This window comes from Prionailurus viverrinus, chromosome A1, assembly GCF_022837055.1.
Source record: "Prionailurus viverrinus isolate Anna chromosome A1, UM_Priviv_1.0, whole genome shotgun sequence".
Lineage (NCBI taxonomy): Eukaryota > Metazoa > Chordata > Mammalia > Carnivora > Felidae > Prionailurus > Prionailurus viverrinus.
Genome location: NC_062561.1, coordinates 177639802 through 177658610, shown reverse-complemented (window position 1 = coordinate 177658610; position 18809 = coordinate 177639802). Strand labels below are relative to the sequence as shown.

Below are 18809 nucleotides of genomic sequence, written 5' to 3'. Positions count from 1 at the left end.
CGGGATGGCTCACTCACACGGCTGTTGATGGAAGGCCTCAGTTTCTGGCCGCATGGACCCCTCTATAACAGTGCCTGAGTACCTTTGCAACACAGACGCTGGATTCCTCCAGAAGAAGTGATTCAAGAGAGCCTGAGCGGAAGCCTCAATGCCCTTTATGACTTTGTCTCAGGAGTCATACACTGTCATTTCTGCAATGTCCTGTTGGTTACCCAAGTCTGTCCTACTTGTTGTGAGAGGTGATTACACAAGGGCATGGGAACATCAGTGAGGACCATTGGAGGCTGGCTATCATAGAGTCCTACAAGATTAGTAATCCTAAAACTCGGTTTTTATTAAGTCACTCCTCTGGTCCAAGAGACCCAGAGCTTTCCCACATACTGCAACACAGTTGGACTTCCTTAGCCCTATCTCCCACTGTCTTTTGGGTGGATGGATCACCTGGGACTGGCAGCCTGGTCTGCTTACAGACCCCAACAGTCTCCACAGAGATCCTTGTGGATGTGCTCCCCTCCCCAGCCCCTCTGTTCCGTGGGAAAGCCTACTTCCATGGGAAGCCTCCATCCAGCCTTTGACACAGAGGCATTGCAGCCCTACCGCGTGCAGGCTCTGGCTGGATGCTGGGATTCAAGAATGAGCAAACGGACATCCGTGCTCCCCGGAGAGCTTCCAGTCAAGATGGGGAGGTTGACATTGGCCAATTAACGATAATGTAATCACAAATTGTGACACGGTTTCCCCAGGAAAACTACTGGTGCCATGCAAACGTATAGTGGGGAAGAACCTGGATGATTCTATATACAATATTTGAGCTGCCAAGTAATTAACTAGTCTGAGGCAGGTGCTTCAGCATTAGGTTCAGGTGTAAGCAGCTGAAAATCCAAAATAAAGGTGGCTTATATAAGATAGATGTTTATATCTCGCTTAGACATCCGGGGAGGTGTTTAAGGACAGGTACTGTGCCACTCAGTGACAGGGACTCAGGCTCCTTCTATCCTGTTGCTCTGTTCTGCATGACCTTCTTCATGTGGTCCATGATGGTGGCATCCACATTCTGGGCAGCTATGTGGGAAAAGCGAGACAGAGGATAATATATACCAAGTACCCCCTGAAGCTGCCATAGATGCTTCCCCTTACATATCAATGGTCAGAACTTAGTCACAAGGCCACACCTAGGTGCAAGGGGAGCTGAAAAATGCAACTTTCATTCTGAGAACCCGTATGCCCAGCCAAAAATTGGAGCTCCATCACCATGCAAAAATAGCAATGATAGTCAACCCCACCTTGCATTATTCTGTACCAGGCACTGTCCTAAGTCCTTGACATATGTCAACTCATTTCTTTTTTTTTTTTTTTTTTTATGTTTTTAATTTTTTAATGCTTATTTATTTATTTATTTAATGTTTATTTATTTTTGAGACAGAGAGACAGAGCACGAGTGAGGGAGGGACAGAGAGAGAGGGAGACACAGAATCCGAAGCAGGCTCCAGGCTCTGAGCTGTCAACACAGAGTCTCACATGAGGCTTGAACTCACGAACCGCGAGACCATGACCTGAGCCAAAGTCAGATGCTCAACTGACTGAGCCACCCCGGCACCCCTTTCTTTTCTTCTTCTTCTTTTTTTAATTAAAAAAAAATTATGTCAGCTCATTTTACCCTCCTAACAAATCTGTGAAGAAGGTACTATATTGTCCCCATTTTATGGATGGGAAAACTGAGAGACAGATGTAAAATAACTCAGTAAGTGGACATGCTGGAACATGAACCCATGAGATGTGGCTCCAGAGTCTGGGCTTTGTCCACATGGCTAACAGTCCTGAAGAAAGGGAGAACAGACATTGGGAGACATTGCCCCTATAAACAGGGTGGAAGACAAAGAAGAAAGTGCTCCAGGCAAAAGGAATAGCCAATGTAACCCCCGCCCCAGTCTGCTTGCGGGGAGCAAGGTCTTTATAGCAGTGCCTCTGAAACTTAAATGTGCCAACAAATCTCTTGGAGATCATGCTTTTAAATGCAACCTGATTCAATACGTTGGGGCTGAGGCCCCACAAACAGTGGTCTGGGACCCGTGGCAGGCCACTCAAGGCCCCTTCGCCTTTCTTGCTACCCCAGACTTCCAGTTCAGGCTGATGTCCTTCTCTCACTTCAAAGTGCCAGGCCACTTGTAGAAAGAAGGAAAGAAAGAGAGAAAGAAAGAAAGAAAGAAAGAAAGAAAGAAAAGAGAGAGAAAGAAAGAAAGGAAGGAAGAAAGAAAGAAAGAGAGAAAGAAAGAAAGGAATAAAGAAAGAAAGAGAGAGAGAAAGAAAAGAGAGAAAGAAAGAAAAGAAATAAAGAAAGAAAGAAAAGAGAGAGAGAAAGAAAGGAAGAAAGAAAGAAAGAGAGGGAGAAAGAAAGAAAAGAGAGAAAGAAAGAAAAGAAAGAAAGAAAGAAAGAGAGAGAGAAAGAAAGAAAGGAAGGAAGAAAGAAAGAAAGAAAAGAGAGAAAGAGAGAGAAAGAAAGAAAAGAGAGAGAGAAAGAAAGGAAGAAAGAAAGAAAGAGAGAGAGAAAGAAAGAAAGAAAAGAAAGAAAGAAAGAGAGAGAGAAAGAAAGAAAGAAAGAAAGAAAAGAGAGAAAGAAAAGAAAGAAAGAGAGAAAGAAAGAAAGAGAGAGAGAAAGAAAGGAAGAAAGAAAGAGAGAAAGAAAGAAAGGAAGAAAGAAAGAAAGAGAGAGAGAAAGAAAGAAAAGAGAGAAAGAAAGAAAAGAAAGAAAGAAAGAAAGAAAGAAAGAAGAGAGAGAAAGAAAGAAAGGTAGGAAGAAAGAAAGAGAAAGAAAGGAAGAAAGAAAGAGAGAGAGAAAGAAAGAAAGAAAAGAGAGAAAGAAAGAAAAGAAAGAAAGAAAGAGAGAGAGAAAGAAAGAAAGAAAAGAGAGAAAGAAAGAAAAGAAAGGAAGAGAGAAAGAAAGAAAGAAAGAAAGAAAAGAGAGAGAGAAAGAAAGAAAGAAAAGAGAGAAAGAAAGAAAAGAAAGAAAGAAAGAAAGAAAGAAAAAGAGAGAAAGAAAGGAAGAAAGAGAGAGAGAAAGAAAGAAAAGAGAGAAAGAAAGAAAAGAAAGAAAGAAAGAAAGAAAGAAAGAAAGAAAGAAAGAAAGAAAAAGGAAGGAAGGAAGGAAGGTAATGCTGGAGGTCAGAGGGAGGAAGAGGTAACTGGTCAGGCCATAGTGTATGCTCCAGGGGAAGATTTTAGTTCACCCCCCACCCATAGTGCTGTCACAGTGCATTCTGAATCCTCCCAGAGGAACCAGGTACCATGATTTACCTCTTTTTATAGATGAGGAAACTGCCCTCTGGTCCTGCTTTTAGAACACCAGCCCCCACCTTCCTCCCCTGGGATTTTTCAAGCCCTATGACTGAAACCTTGGAGGTGGGGCCAGCAATAGAACCCCAGGGGAAGTTCGGAATTAGTTTCCTTTACACCAGTCTTGTGTTACCTCAACTATCAACTCTTCTAATCCACCAATCCTGGAGGGAGGTGCTGATTACGTGTGAATTTTGCAGGATGAAATTGAGGCTCAGACAGGTCTGCCCTGGGCCAGGTCACAGACTTGGGCAGGCCTCGCTCTGCCTGAGACAACCAGCATGTCCTGTATGGACCTGGCTCACAGCCACCTCTCAATGAATACCGTTGGAATGAACCATAAACAGAAGGTGCAGGCAGAGGCAGCTATCTGGTCCACCACAGTCACTTCGGGTGATTGTGCCCATATCATGTGCCAGGCACTGCACTAAGCCAGTCTCCCAACTTTCTTATCTGACCCCCAGGAAAATGCCCCTCAAATGCCATCAGTCTCTTTGTGCATACGTGGAAAGGGTGGGGGCTCAGAGATGCCAAGTGTCTTTCCCAGAGAGGCAACAGCAGGGAAATAGATGGTGGGTTCACTTTATAAATCTAGGATTGCCTTATCTCCTCCTGTCACAGAGCTAGACTCTGTGCGCGACCCAAATCTGGATCATTCATTCAATTTAATCCTTACAACTCAAGGAAACCGTTTTACAAATGCAACAGGGCTCTGAGAGGCTGAGGTTTGCCCGAGGCCATAGAGAGAAAGTGAAGGAAAACACAGCGGGGGCTTCGAAGGAAGAAATGCGTCTCTGTGGGTTCCCTGCCCCGGCCCCAAAAGGTCCGCCCCTCCCCCTACGCGCCCGCGGGCCCCTTTAACCGGGCGGCGGAAGGGGCGGCGGGGGGCGGTGGACAGCGCCCAATGGGCTGCGCGGAGCGTCACTTCCCGGCGGCGGGAGGCGAGCGGCGGGTGTCTGGGGCGGTGGGCGGCCCGCGGGGGCGGGGCGGCCGGAGGAGGCGTTGGCAGCGGGCTGGGACCCACGCGGCGCCGCGGCCCACCTGGCCTGCAGCGCTCCCACCCCCGGCAGCGGCGGCACGATGCCCTTTGACTTCAGGAGGTGAGTGTGGCGACCGCGGACACAGGGGGTGCCCGGGCACGACGCGGACCCCTCTTGCCGGCAGGCAGAAGCGGCCCCCAGCCCTGTGCATGCCTCGGCAGGCCCTCGGGGACCTGGGGCGGGACCCCTGCAGCACACAAAGCCGGCCGGAACCGCGGAGGGCCCCCCCCCCCCTCCCGGTGCAGCGGCTGGCAAAGCCATCCACCTCCGGGCCGCCCATCCCTCCCCTCCGCCGAGCCCCCTCCTCAGCCTGGCCCCACACCACTCAAACGCGCATCTCCACCCCCATTCTGGGAAACAGATTAACTCCCCTACCCCCGATGGGAACAAACGAGCCCTCCCCCTCCTGCCGTCCGTCCGTGGAGTCTTTTCGTGGCCCCTACCCCTGCTGACAGGTGCGTCCGGGGCACCTCCAGTGAGTCCGCAGGGGTCTGCAGCCCCATACCGCCTGGCAGCAGCTGGAGGGTCTTAGGTTTCCATAGTCTGAGGCTGCCCCAGCCTGGGCAACACAGGAGGCCTCTGCCAGTCCGGGTCCTGTTCTCTGGGTACGGGGGCACCATGGGGAAGGGGAGGAGGCCAGGAGTCATGGGCAGGGCTCCCCAGAGGGCCCAGCCTGGTCTGGCCTGGGCTTTCTGCAGTCACTACAATGGGTTCTTTGTAGGGTCCAGCTGCCTCATGGTCCACGTTGTGCTGGGTTAGGCCTTCTGGAAGCCTGCCTCGGAAGAGGTCTCCAACCAGGCTTTGCCTTGAGGTATGGAGCCCCAGGGAATGCCCTGGCCTGAGGCAGACACACTTTGGGGGGGTTGGCCAGGAAAATGGCAGGACTTTAGTGTAGGAGAAGAGCTGGATTAGGATCCTGGCTCTGCTCCCTCCACTGAGCAGCTCCGTATATTCTAGAGGTTAGGGGCGAAGGCTCTGGATTCAGACCTCCCCTTGGCTCTGTGGTGGGATAACTTGGGCAAGTGTCTGAACCCTCTCAGTATCTCTAACACTTACCACCTGCAGACTGGGGCTAAAATAAGGTCCTCACCTGCGAGGACTGAATGCATGAGAAGCGCTTAAGTCAGAGGTGCTGTAGGGTTTAGAGCCCAGAAGGAGGATGTTAGTAGATGAGGATCTTCTCCATGAGGTCATTTCTTCATCCACAAATAGGGATTCTAATGCCTTGCAGGAGGGAACTCTCTCCCTCCTCACCTGCCCTTTCCCTCCCTACAGGTGTGAGTGAAATCAGGGTAAAGTGACAGCCTTCCCAGAAGGGAAAGGCTGGCGGTGACCCTTACGCATTGGCTGTTATGGTACTCTAGCCTGTCCTGGGCACCGATGCCATCTAGAAAACATCTGCCAGCTTCCTGCCCCTTCCATGAAGCCTAGAGGTTCACACTAGGGTCTCAGACAAATGCTTGCAGACCCAGGGCGGTTTCAAACAAAGAAAGTCCCTCTGATGGAATTCAGGGTCAGTCCTTTGATAATAAAGATTCCTGACCTTCCCCCCCCCCCCCCCCCACACACACCCTCCCCCGTCCCCATGTGATTTAGTAGGTTCTGGTGATTTTGACTTTGTTGGATAAATCACTGCGTTTGGTCACTTAATCCTGTCACTCTGTACCTAGCCCCTTATCTTAAAAGAAGGAAGTTGAGGCTCCAGGTTGAGGGTCTTGCCTTGGACCTCATGAGAACTAGCCTGAAGGGTGGGCCAGGGTCCCAGGTCACTAACAGCTTCTGACCTGGTGCCCCTTGAGTTGGAGATTTGGAGTGCCCTGGTGCCACGGGGACCCCAGCTAAATGAGGTGTTGTAATAGGTTTTCTTGAGGGCTTGGGCTTACCACAGAATGTTGAGACTAGATTTCACCACTTTGCATTTGCACTTTGGAGGACAAGACATTTCTGCCTAGCAACCCGCACTTTTTAAGATCCATTAACTCCAGGGCTCAGTTTCTAAGGAAGGTTCCACCACCCCACGTACCTTCTTCCTCTTCAGTGTTCATCAGATGTTTACCGTGCTCAGCCCTCTGCCACGTGGCCCACAGTACAGAGCTGGGTGATATGTGGCCGTGCCCTCTCAGCACTGGAGAGAAGAGAGGAGGGCATCGTGCGGCCTAGGAGTGGGAGCATGTATGAACCAGCATGCTTGGGGCATCTACCCCTGTATAGGCACTGCAAGGTCCAGACTTGATGTCTGTTCTCTTGTCACCTGTGAGAGGGAGTTTTCATCTTCATTTTAAATCAAAGGAAAGGGAGGCTGCCAGGTAGAAGCTGTTTGCCCAGGGCCATATACTGGTGAGCTGGTGGAGTTGGGATTTGCACTCTGGGCTGTTAGCTCCAGAGCCTTAGCTCTGGGAGAAAAGAGAGTGCTTGGAGGGTCCCACAGCCCTGTTAGATCTCTTAAGAACTGTGGGGGAGTAGAAAGGGGCCCTGTGATTGGACCCCCTCTCCCAGTTCAAGGCCTGGAAGAAATCCAGGCTTCCTGCCTGTTGTGGTGCCTTAAAACCAACCAGAATCAGGAAGAGGCTGGGGGGAATGGCAGTCTCCTGCCCTTTCTTATCAGTACTCTTGTTTTCTTATTGCATGTGGGACCTTGCACAACTTACCTCCTGTGTATTCTGTCTGTGAAATGGGCATGAGAACAATATCCGTTGTTGAGAGGATTAAATGAGTCAATGTGTGTAAAGCATTTAGACACAGAGTAAGCACCCAATAAATTTTGGCCGCTATTTTCATCATTTGTGTTATTTCATGTAAGCACCTATATGTCCTAACACTGTATAATTCACTTAATTATTATGCTTATTCTCTTTCTCCCTGCCATTAAAATATGAGCTCCTTAGGGCAAAGATTTTTATCTGTTTTATTTTCTGTTGTAACTCCAGTGCCTGGAACAGCACCTGGGCCAAACTCATCCTTGGAAATGCCTCTCAGAGTCTGTCAAGGAAGCCAAAGACATGGTGTGCTTTGATATGTCAACTCTTCCTTTACTAGGCAGATTTTGAGCTATTGGTGGAGAATTTTCTCCCCCTTCCTTCCTTGAATTGGCTCTAAATTGGTTTTGGGGGTTGGGAGAGGAGGGATCCTGGGACTGCAAAGATTACTTGTGTTTGCTTTGCTCCTGGTGAATTGTTTCATTAATCACTGGCCCGTTGCTGTTGTGGAACTGGCTTTGTGGACCCAGATCCGTGGGCGTTGGCTCTGACCATACCCAGTTCCGGCTGGCAGGGGTCAGCTCAGCCTTGGGTGGGGGTGGAATGCAGTTCCTGCAGCCCAGCCCCAGACAAGCCTGAGCACTGCTTTCTGAGAGGCAGAGGTGGCCACTTTCCCACAGTGGAGGCCCCCAAGTTGAAACCCCAAGACCTGGGTATGCTGCTGCCCTGTCACTGACCAGCTATGCCGTGGGCCAGTTTACCTTCTCAGAGCCTCCGTTTCTTCATTTTAAATTTTTGTTTTTCAACGTTTATTTATTTTTGGGACAGAGAGAGACAGAGCATGAACGGGGGAAGGGCAGAGAGAGAGGGAGACACAGAATCGGAAACAGGCTCCAGGCTCTGAGCCATCAGCCCAGAGCCTGACGCGGGGCTCGAACTCACGGACCGTGAGATCGTGACCTGGCTGAAGTCGGCCGCTTAACCGACTGCGCCACCCAGGCGCCCCCGGTTTCTTCATTTTAAAGACAAGTAACCTTCACTGCCTCACCTGGTAGTGTAGACGTAGGGGCAAACGAGGTATCCCTGCAAGGTAGGGCCAGCTACATAATTTGTGGGACCCTGTGCAAAATGAAAATGGCATAACTTCTTGCTGGAAACGTATTGAGAATTTCAGGACAGCCACAGCAGAACATTAAAATAAGCGTGGAGCCCTAGGAGCGCGGGATCCTATGTGACTGTGTAGGTCACACGCCCATGATGCCAGCCAGCCCTGCTGCGGTGCCTTGGTTTGGCCTCCATTGCCTCCTACCTTGGCATCCCTCCAGGAGACCCCAGGCTTCCTCAGGAACCCTGAATGAGCTTCCCAAAGTTGACCTTTTTTTTTTTTTTTTTTACAGTGAGCTTTCCACAGTTAACCTGATTTTCTCATGTCCTGGTTTCAACCTTCAAACAAGGCCCGTTGCTCTGAGGATCAAGTATGAATTCCTTAGCTCCTCATGTGGCTTTATCTGAGTGGGGCCCTGCAGACCCTGAGCCCTCCTCACTCCCCATACCAAGCTAAGCCCCAGCCGCCACAGGGGGCTCTGAGCACGTAGTTAACACTCAGCATATAGTAGTTATCATGAGTGTCTGTATCTTTATCCTGCCTCATTCCAGAAATTACTCGAGGAAACTGACAGAAACATACTTTACATCAATTTTTAAAGAATATAAATGGGCTGGGGTGCCTGGCTGGCTCAGTCGGTGAAGCCTCTGACTCTTGGTTTAGGCTCAGGTCATGATCTCACAGTTCGTGAGTTCCAGCCTGGCGTCGGGCTCTGTGCTGACAGTGTGGAGCCTTCTTGGAATTCTGTCTCCCACTCTCCCTGCCCCTGTCCCACTCACGGGCATGCTCTCTCTCTCTCTCTCTCTGTCTCTCTCTCAAAAGTAAATAAAAAGGACACACACACACACACACGGGCTTAAAAATGAGGTCAAAAGGGAAATGATTAGACCAGAGGAAAAACGATGTGAAAATCAAGCCAGTGTTATGTGTTTATGTGTTTTGTGTTCCTAGTGCCTGACACTGTTGTAAGGATCTTATGTGCATCCACTCATTTAATCCCACAGCACCCCTACAAGGCAGACCCTGTTGTTGTCCCACTTTACAGCTAAGCCACTTGAGGTGCAGCAGAGTTCAGGAACAATGTGGGTCAGCAGAAGATGCTCGGGGTGGAATGCTGCCGTCTGGCTCCAGAGCCGCACTTGTATGCTGTAGGCTCCTCTCTCAAGCTTTTCCCCTTCCGTTCACCAAGTGCAGAGAGAATGGATATCTCCTTTAACTGGATTCATTGGGTTTCTCATCTCTAATTCTTTCCCTACAGTGCATATTAAAAAGCTTAAAGTCACTAGCTTCCCCCCCTCACCCCCCCCCCCTTTTTTTTTTACCAGCCTCATTTGGTCTGACACCTGATTTGGAAATTGTCTTTAAAGATGCCAGTTAAAGGGTCTTGCACTAACTTAGAGCATCTCACTCTGGAGGGTCCAGATTTTCCCACTTTGGCCACTGGGGCTTTAAAGCATAGAACATCAGTTTACCTGCTCACCTGGACATAGGCTAATATGGAAAAATCTGTCCTCTCAAGGCAGTTTGGATTCCTGACTATGATACCTAATGTCTTGAGACGGGGCTTTAGCCAGCTGTGGCCTCGTTAAGTGCCACTTCCCATCCGGTAATCCTTTCACGTTTTGTCTTGGAGTTGCTGCTGGGCTGTTTTCATCAGGCATTAGAGGGGCAGGCAGGGCGTGAGGAGGGCATTTGGGGTGATGCTCACCTCTGCCTCAGTGATCCTCGACACTGGCTCTGCATTAGAACCACTGGCAGAGTTTAAAACAATTCCCCAACTCAGGCTACACTTCAGACCCAATAATCAGGATCTGAGGAGGAGGGGCCCAGGCATTTGTATAGTTTAAAGACCCTCACATGACTCCAGCGCACAACCGAGACTAGGAAAATTGCTCAAAATCGGAGAACTAGTGGGGAGCAGGGCCAAGAGCTGTAGGGCAGCCAGAGGGTGGAGTAGGTATTTGGAGGGAAGGCTGGGGAGCGGATCTAGTCCCACCTGTCACTTCTGTGTGACCTTCAGCAAGTCACTTCCCTATGCTGGGACTGTTCCTCACCAGTAAAGTGGTCAATAAGTGGTCTTACTTTTCCACTGATGTCCTTGCTCTTGAGAGTGTGGTCCCCAGACCAGCAGCTTCAGTGTCACCCAGGAGCCTGTGGGAAATGCAGAATCTCAGTGCCCACCCCGAATGTGCATCTGTGGTTTAATAAGACCCCCCAGGTGGTTTGGATGTGTGGTAAGGTTGCCAAAGCCCTGCTCTGGATGCCTGACTTGACACAGCCCCTCTCAGTCAGTGCTCCGTACTGTGCCCCCACCTGTGGACTCACAACACGCATGTACCTTTCTAAAGATGCTAAGAAATCCTGAGTGAGGGGAAACCAAGTCACTTGGTTCAGCGCAGCTTTTGCCAAACTGATTGTCCAAGCCACCGTGTTGTTCATGGGGCACCCAGTACCCTTTCTCAAAGATAGTGTGGGAGACAGCCCTAACTGATCCTTTAAGGAAGTAGTAATTAGCCTAATTGTCTCTTGTCCACTTGAACATTCAGGTCTGTTAGCTTAATTACATTGGTTTTATATGCAGGAAAAGTATAGGACAGGAAAAAACCCTCTAACACTAGCATGTATTTGTTTTAAAAAGTCTTGTCCATTGGGAGAGGCAGGAGAAACTCAAGGTTCCCCGTACTGTCGAGAGCTAGGGGATACATAGGTGCTTTGCGAATCTACTCTCCCTGAGGGGGAAGCGTTATTATGCCTGATTTCCGTCCGGGGAAATCGACCTCAGAGATGATGGATCCCACAGCCGGTGTGTCAAGGGGCCCTGGGGACCAGCGTACCCCTGATAGTGTAATCCTCCCCTTGAGCTCCTCCCTCCTATAACCTACTGGGCAGCACAGCTGGACAGGAAGCAAGATCCGTTTGAAATGGATCAAATGTTCTGTCTCTCCAAAAGGTGGAAACCCTATTGGAGACGAGAGGCCTGGCCGTCATGAAACCAAAGTACGGTCACGATCCCTGAAACATTGGGTCCTGATGTTGTGGCAGCCCCTCCATGGCATTAGCTTTTCTCTCTTGCATTCGAGGCTAGGGGCTAGAATCTCTTTGGAGGAGGATTTCACTAGCTGTGCCTGACAGTTCCTCAGCTTGTCATGGGTGAGGACTCTGCTGGGCCCGTCACTGGACTTAAGTCACCCTGGCCCCACGAGATACAATTATTAGTATTATTAGCAATTTATTTTCTTTTTTTAATTAACATACCGAAAAACTGGCTTTTCTTTTTGTGTACTCTTCTATGAAATTCAAGACCTTACATCATGTAGCCACCCCTGCCCTCATGTGGATACAGAACCGTTCTGTCACCCTAGGAAGCGCGCATGCTATCACTGTATGGGCATGCAACTAATTCAGTTTTTTGAAAATTATGTGGTAAGAATGCTTAAGATGAGATATACCCTCTTAACAAATTTTTAAGTGTGCAGTAATGTTAACCATAGGCACAGTGTTGTTCAGCAGACCTCTGGAACTTACTCATCTTGTGTGACTGGGACTTTCTACCCCTTGAAGAACAACTCCCCATTTCCCCCTTTCCCCAGCCCCGGCACCCACCATTCTACTGCCTATTTCTATAAGTTTAATGGTGTCACATACCTCATGTGAGTGGATTCGTGTCTATCTGTCCTTCTGTAACTAGCTTGTTTCACTTAGCGTAACCCCCTCAAGGTTCATCCATATTGTTGCATGTGGCAGGACTTTAAGGCTGAATAATATTCCACTGTACATCTATACGACATTTTCTTTACCCGTCCATCTGTCCATGGACAGTTGAAGTTGTTGCCACATCTTGGCTACCGTAAATAACGCTACAGTGAGCACGGGGGTGCAGATATCTCTTCAAGATCCTGATTTCAGTTCTTTAGAATAAATACCGAGCCTAGTCGCAGGATTACTGGATCCTATGGTATTTCTATTTTTAATTTTTTGAGGAGTCTCCATACTGTTTCCCCAGTGGCTGCCCCAGTTTGCATTCCGACCAATAGTGCATGAGGGCTGCCTTTTCTCCACATCCTTGCCAACACCTACCGTGTGACAGTGGCCATCTTAACAGGTGTGAGGTGATATTTCGTTGTGGTTTTGATTTGCATTTCCCTGATGCTCAGTGATGTTGAGCAGCTGTTCATATACCCTGTTCCCCATTTGAATATCTTCTTGAAAGAAACGTTGATTTAAGTTTTTTGCCCAGCTTTTAGGTCAGGTTATTTGTTTTCTCGTTTGTCTGTTTTGTTTTGCTGTGGAGTTGAAAGAGTTTCTTCTGCATTTTGGATATTAACCCCTTTTTTAGATCTATGGCCCACAAATGTTCTCCTGGTGACAAAGTTGCCTTTTTGCTCTGTTAATTATTGCCTGTATTCAGTTTTATTTTTTACTTATTTATTTTTAAAGCGATTGAACTGCACACTTTGGTTTTTTTCAAGTTTATTTATTTTGAGAGAAAGAGCGTGCATGTGTGGTGGGGGACAGAGAGAGGAAGAAAGAGGGAGGGGTGCGGAGAGAGAATCCCAAGCAGGCTCCCTGCTGTCAACACAGAGCCCAATGTGGGACTCTATCTCATGAGTCTCAAGATCATGACCTGAGTCAAAATCAAGAGTTGGACGTTCAACTGACTGAGCCACCAAGGCATCCTTTTTTTTTTTTTTTTTTTTTAATTGAGGGAGGGAGTGTGCACACAATCAGGGGAGAGGAGCAGAGGGAAAGAGAGAGAGAATCTCAAGCAGGTTCCATGCTTGGCACAGAGCCCAACGTGGGGCTCGATTCTGTGATCCTGGGATCCTAACTTGAGCCAAAACCAAATGGAGCCACCCAGACACCCCATCTTTATTCAGTTTTAAAACAGGAAGCCACAGCTCAGAGCTGGGACATGACTGGCCCAGGGCACACAGCTGAGGAAGTACAGTATTAGACTTGAACTTGGGTCTGATTCCAGAGCCAGGGTACTTCACCACATGCCGCCCTTCCTGCCTAGCTGATACTTTGCCATTGTTAATTTGTATGGTTCTCCCCTCGGTCTTCTGTCCTCTTTTCTGTCTCACTTCCATGCCGGCAGTTATTGGCATGTAGAATTTAGCCAAGATGTCCCTTAAGACCTTTGGGAGACCCTGGTGATACTTGGCCTGTTTTGAGGTTTTGCTGGGTCCAAGAACATCTTCATGGATAGCGTCTCCACATCTTCAGGAGAAAGTGCTCCATGGTGTGCCGCCCCTGCAGAGTGTTTTTCTGCACTGAGTCCCTCTGAGGACGGCCCACGGTGGGTCCATTTGGCAGATCTGTCTGGATTCGAATGCCTTTCCCGCGTTTACTAGCTGGGGGACCCTAGACGAGATACTTGGCATCCACGAACCTCAGTTTTCCTCCTCTGCAAACTAGGGCACCCACACTTTCCTTGCAGGGTGGTCGTGAGGACGAGATGCACTCGTGTGGAACGTGAGACAAGTGTGTCTAGAAAATGGAGCATGTCTCCCTCCTCGTGATCTCACCTGCAGCCCTGTCCTCACGTTCCTCGCCAAGCCCTGGGAGATCCCAGCAGAGGGTCATCCCTCTGGGCCTCAGGGCCAGTGACACGCTCATGTGAGAACCCCTGGGGTGATTTGACCCAGAGCTTGCCCCTCTCTCAGTGGCACCCACACGGGGACCCTAGACACCAGGGCATTGACCTGTGGTGAGAGAGAAAGGGGTTGGTGGCATACCCGGAAGCCTCCGGGGCCCAGGCAGGTAGCTCGGTGGGTGATGTGGTGTGCACTGTGGCCCACGGGAGAGCAGCCCTCCCATCAGGAAGGGGCAGCTCCAGTGTAGCTCTGGGGTTCTTTGCTCCTCACATTGCCCAGTGTCTCAGGAAAGGATGGAAATCTTAGAAGTTGTGGGAAAATGGCTCGTAAGCATTTCCAGTTTTATTTTTGTTGAACATGATACTGGGCCAAATCCACACCTTCCTAGGGCTGACAGTGGCCTGTGGCTGACAGCACGCAGCCCGTGTATGTCACACACAGCAGTGTGACCACGCACTAGCTGGGTGGACAGGGCTTGGGGCAGAGCCCCCGGGACTCTCAGAGGTGGTCTATGGGACCTGGCCTTGGAGCCCAAGGCAGAGAAGTGAGGGACCCATGGGTTTGGGCAGAGGCAGCCTTGGACCACGGGGCTTCCCCCCAGTGGATGGTCCTGGGACGACACTGCTGGCTCCGCCTGTGGCCTGGACTTTCCTCTCCGGTGGTCTCAGGGCAGGCCAGAGCTCAACTTGCTCCAGATCACCGGCTGTATCTTTCACGTGACCTCCCAGGGCTGTGCTGTGGTAACAGCCGTGCCTACAGTAGTCCCCGTTTTTCAAGTGCCAGGCTAATGGCCTTTCTTGGATGCCCTCAGTTGATCCTCACATCGAGGAAGAGCCACTTATTATTCCCGTTTGCCTGGTGAGGATGCTGGGCAAAAAGAAGGGACAGGACTTGGCCAAGGTCACATAATCTGCGGGTGACACAGCTCATCTCTGTGTTAGAGCTGGCTTTCTTAACAACCCTCCTGTGTCCTGAAGGCGAGTTTCTTGAATTTCTTGGGGCCTCTCCGTGGACACACCTGATGTTACCTGCCATCTAGTTAGTTGTGTTTACAGTTTGTTTCTTTGGAAGCCTTGGAGGGGCTCCGGGTCACTGGAGAGGAGGCTGGACCTGGGTGATCATTTCCTGTCACCATATGCATCTGTGGGCAGGAGATTACCACCAGTGAGCCGCTTCTGGGGAGCCAAGCAGAGGGGTGCAGCCCTTCCTGTGGGGAGCGAGTGGAGCTGGTCTCTGGAGCCCCTGTCAGAGGCAGGAGTGGACTGCAGAGGCGGAGTCACTTGTTCATTGAACATATTTATTGGGGCCCTACTGTGTGCCAGGCTCCGTTCTAGAAGCTGGGGATGTAGCACTGGGCCAAACAGAGAAATCCTCCCCCCAGCCCCCAAACTCATGAGACTTGTTTTAGTTCTGGCATTTGCTTTTCCCTTTCTCTTTTAAATTAAACACACTGTTTTATTTTGGAATAATTTAGACTTCCAGAAAATTTGTAAACATAGTATGGACCCCCATAAACATACCCTATCCAGCTCTCCCCGTGGTTCACACCAAACATTACCACATCTGTTATGCCTAAAAGGTTGATATCCGTACATTATTATTAACTAAAATCCGAACTTTATCTGGATTTCACCTGTTTTCTACTAATGTCCTTTCATTGCGCTGGGATTCAATCCAAGATCCTACGTTGCATCCAGTGGTCACGTCTCCCCAGTCTCCTATGGTTGAAGGCAATTCCTCAGTCCTTGTCTTTCATGGCCTTGGCAGCCTTGAGGAGCACTGTCCAGGTGTCCTCAAGAATGTCCTCCAGTCTGGATTTGTCTGATGTGTTCTTATGATCAGACTGGGTTATGGATGGAGTGCCTTTCTCAGTGCATCCTTTCCGGGTACCACGTGGTGTCAGTGGGGGTGTTGGCCTTCAGCTGGGTCAGGCAACATTGCCAGGCCACCCCTGTGTTGTTTTTCTTTTTGTTTTTTTTCTTTAAAAAAATGTTTTATTTATTTTTGAGAGAGAGAAACAGAACACGAATAGGGGAGAGAGGGAGACCCAGAATCCAAAGCAGGCTCCAGGCTCCGAGCTGACAGCACAGAGCCCGATGCCGGGCTCGAACTCACGAGCCGCAAGATCATGACCTGAGCTGAAGTCGGACGCTCAGCCGACTGAGCCCCCTAGGTTCCTCTTGATCAGCAGTCTTTTTCTCTACCTTCCTCACTGTGGAGTTGGCCCCCTGTAGGGAAGGGCACTGCAGTGGGAACCACCTGTCACGTTGGAGGAGGTCAGAGGTATCATCATGGCTTGGAGCAGCCTGACACTATGATCCATTCTTTCCCTTAGACCCTAGGAGCTTTGAAGGAAGAGCTAAGAACGAAGCCTGTAAGAGAAAGTTTGAAAGCACTAGGAGTATTTCATTCCATGCAGGGAGGTGTTTTAATGACTTGTCTCACAGTCTTCTAGGCCCCCTAACAGTACACAGGGTGGTGGTTTGTCCTGAGCCAATTCCTGTGGATCCAGGAGGTGGCTGTTGGCTTGGATGAGACAGCATCTCCCTATTTGTCTCCACCAGCTGAAATCTCACCACCCCCCACAGCCAGCCTTAAGCACTGCCTCCTCCAGGAAGCCCTTCCTGTTCTTCCTGAGTGGCAATGCCCTCCCTGACCATACCAGCCCCTCCTCTCACCCTCTGGTTCTCTGCTACGTGCCTCCCTTGCTCCTTCCTCTCTGGCTCAAAGGACTGCAGTCTGTGACAGTGTCACCCTTGTGCTCTCTCCTGCAGGACCCAGCCTAGGGACTGGCACATAGGACATGGCATTCCCCGGGTGATGTGCTTTGCAGAAGCACATGGCATTGTGGCAAAGGAAGGGCTTTGTCTATTTCCAACAGTCCTGGGTTCAATTTTCGGCTGCACTGCTTCCTACATGTTTGACTTTGGGCAAGATGCTTCACACCTCTGAGCCTCATTTGCCTCATTGCAAGGCAAGTTATCAGTCATAACTGCAAATAATCAGTAGTGTGCGGCTCCCAGGATTGTCATGAGGCCTAATTGAGCTTGTCTCTGTAAAACCCTTAAGACCCCTGGCATCTGTTAGGTGCTCAGTAATTATTTGCTACAGGAAAAAAGCACCAGGAAATCTAGACTGTCATAGAAGATTTCCAGGTTGTCAGGAGATTGGACTAGAGATGGCTTCTTTGTATCAGCCTAAGTCAGTTACACTCCATAAACAACCTGAAAATCACAGTGATTTAATGCAACAGAAGTTCATTTCTCACTCATGTAAAGTCCCAGCGTAGCTGGGGATGCTCCGCCCCTCACAGGTTCCCAGAGACCCAGGTTCCTTCCATCTTGTGGCTCTGTCTTCCCCAAGGGTGTGTTGGATCCTCTCCCAGGCCTGGCACTGGGGAGAGAAGGATGTGGAGGGCTAGGTGGAAGGTGTGGATGTGGCACCATCACTTCCATCCTGAACTGGGGACCCGCACCCACATAGCTGTGGGAGTGGTCAGGAGATCCAGGTGGGTGAGGTGCTGGGAGGAAGAGAAAAGGGTGGGCTTAGATTTGCCTGTCACTGGCAGAGGCTGTAACTCCAGCTACTACTTCTCAGCCTTCCACCATTCTGGTCCCAGGTACATAATTTGGGGGCATATTCCTAAACAACATGTATTATTTACTTAACGTTTCTCGAAAGTATTCAGTTTTTTAACTTAATATTCTTATTTATAAGAGGTAGCTTTATAACATCTTTGAAAATGGCAGACAGGGGCGCCTGGGTGGCTCAGTCGGTTGAGCGTCCGACTTCGGCTCAGGTCATGATCTCGCGGTTTGTGAGTTCGAGCCCCGCGTCGGGCTCTGTGCTGATGGCTCAGAGCCTGGAGCCTGCTTCGGATTCTGTGTCTCCCTCTCTCTCTGACCCTCCCCCACTCATGCTCTCTCTCTCTCTCTCTCTCTCTCTCTCTCTCTCTCTCTCAAAAATAAAAAAAACATTATAAAAAAAGAAAAGAAAAGAAAATGGCAGAACAGTATCCCCTGCCATAAGTAGAGACAAATAATTGCCGGGTTGTCCCGTTCTCACTACCTTGTGTCTGCCAAAATTGTCGAGTCTGTTAGAAAAGGGATACTGGCCAGTGCCGGAAAGATGAGAGGCTGCCCATGGAATAGCACCGCCCAAGACCTCTTCAGTGTTCGCAGAATGTTCAGATGACAGCTCAGCAGGGATTAACCACACTGTGAAGTCTAATGCCACCTAACTGCCAGGTCTCCCCTCCTCTCCCCCCCCCCCAATATTATCTGAAATCACCCTAGGTCACACCCGTGGCGGGGAATGCGGGCTTAGGGGACAACTAGCCCACAATATGTACAGATCCAAAACTTGGTGCAGGGAGAGGTGGATGAGAGGCACCCTTTCACCTCGTAGCCCTTACCACTTTACAGTTTGCACCTTGATCTGGGGAAACTGAGGCCCAGGGCAGGACATGACCCTCTCCATCCCCCCCAACCCTCCCCCCCAACACACACCCCTGCCACCAAGGCCATACAGCAGATTTGAGTGCTCCTTCCTCTGTCCCTGGCTGCCGTCCTTGGTTAGGGAAGGATTCCTCTGAGAGGTGTGACTGCACCGGGCCAGGGCTTTGTGTATTCCTGCTGCTCTCCCAGCTCTCTGTCACCCGCCTGGTGCACGTGGCTGTGTTCGCACAGGAGTGCCAGCCTCCCAGGCCTGCTTTGAGGAGCCAGGAAATCAGAAGGCAGCCTGGGCCTGTTTGGGAACGTCACCCACTCGCTGGCCCAGTGGGTGAAATAAATTTGTCCGGTGACAGCATCAGTTGGTACTGGCACCTGGGGGACTGCTTAGCTGTGTGCTGTTGAAGGGAAGGCTCCCCGTGTGTCCTGGCATGCCTGTTTGACGTCGTCTTGCCCTCTTGACTGGGGCGGAGTCCTCAGAGTGATTTGTTCACAGAGTAGAGGTGTCAGCTTCCTCTCCTAATTCCCCGCCCCTGATGTCCCACCCTCCTCAATTATAGCAACACCAAGCTCCGCCCATTGAGAACAGG

General features: G+C 50.0%; 1 protein-coding gene across 3 annotated transcripts in view; it reads left to right on the top strand.

The window, feature by feature from the left end:
* The first annotated feature begins 4271 nt into the window (after window positions 1-4271).
* Window positions 4272-18809, top strand: part of ERGIC1 (endoplasmic reticulum-golgi intermediate compartment 1) — a 103220-nt gene continuing 88682 nt past the window's right edge. For 2 of the 3 annotated variants that reach the window (XR_007153215.1, XM_047863686.1), the window contains exons 1-2: window positions 4272-4430; window positions 5092-5181. Coding sequence is in view for 2 of the 3 variants with exons in the window: in XM_047863686.1 (XP_047719642.1) it covers window positions 4411-4430; window positions 5092-5181 (110 nt within the window). In the remaining variant the exon portion in view is untranslated. The remainder of the gene's footprint in view (window positions 4431-5091; window positions 5182-18809) is intronic. The other variant, XM_047863796.1, reaches the window with a different exon arrangement.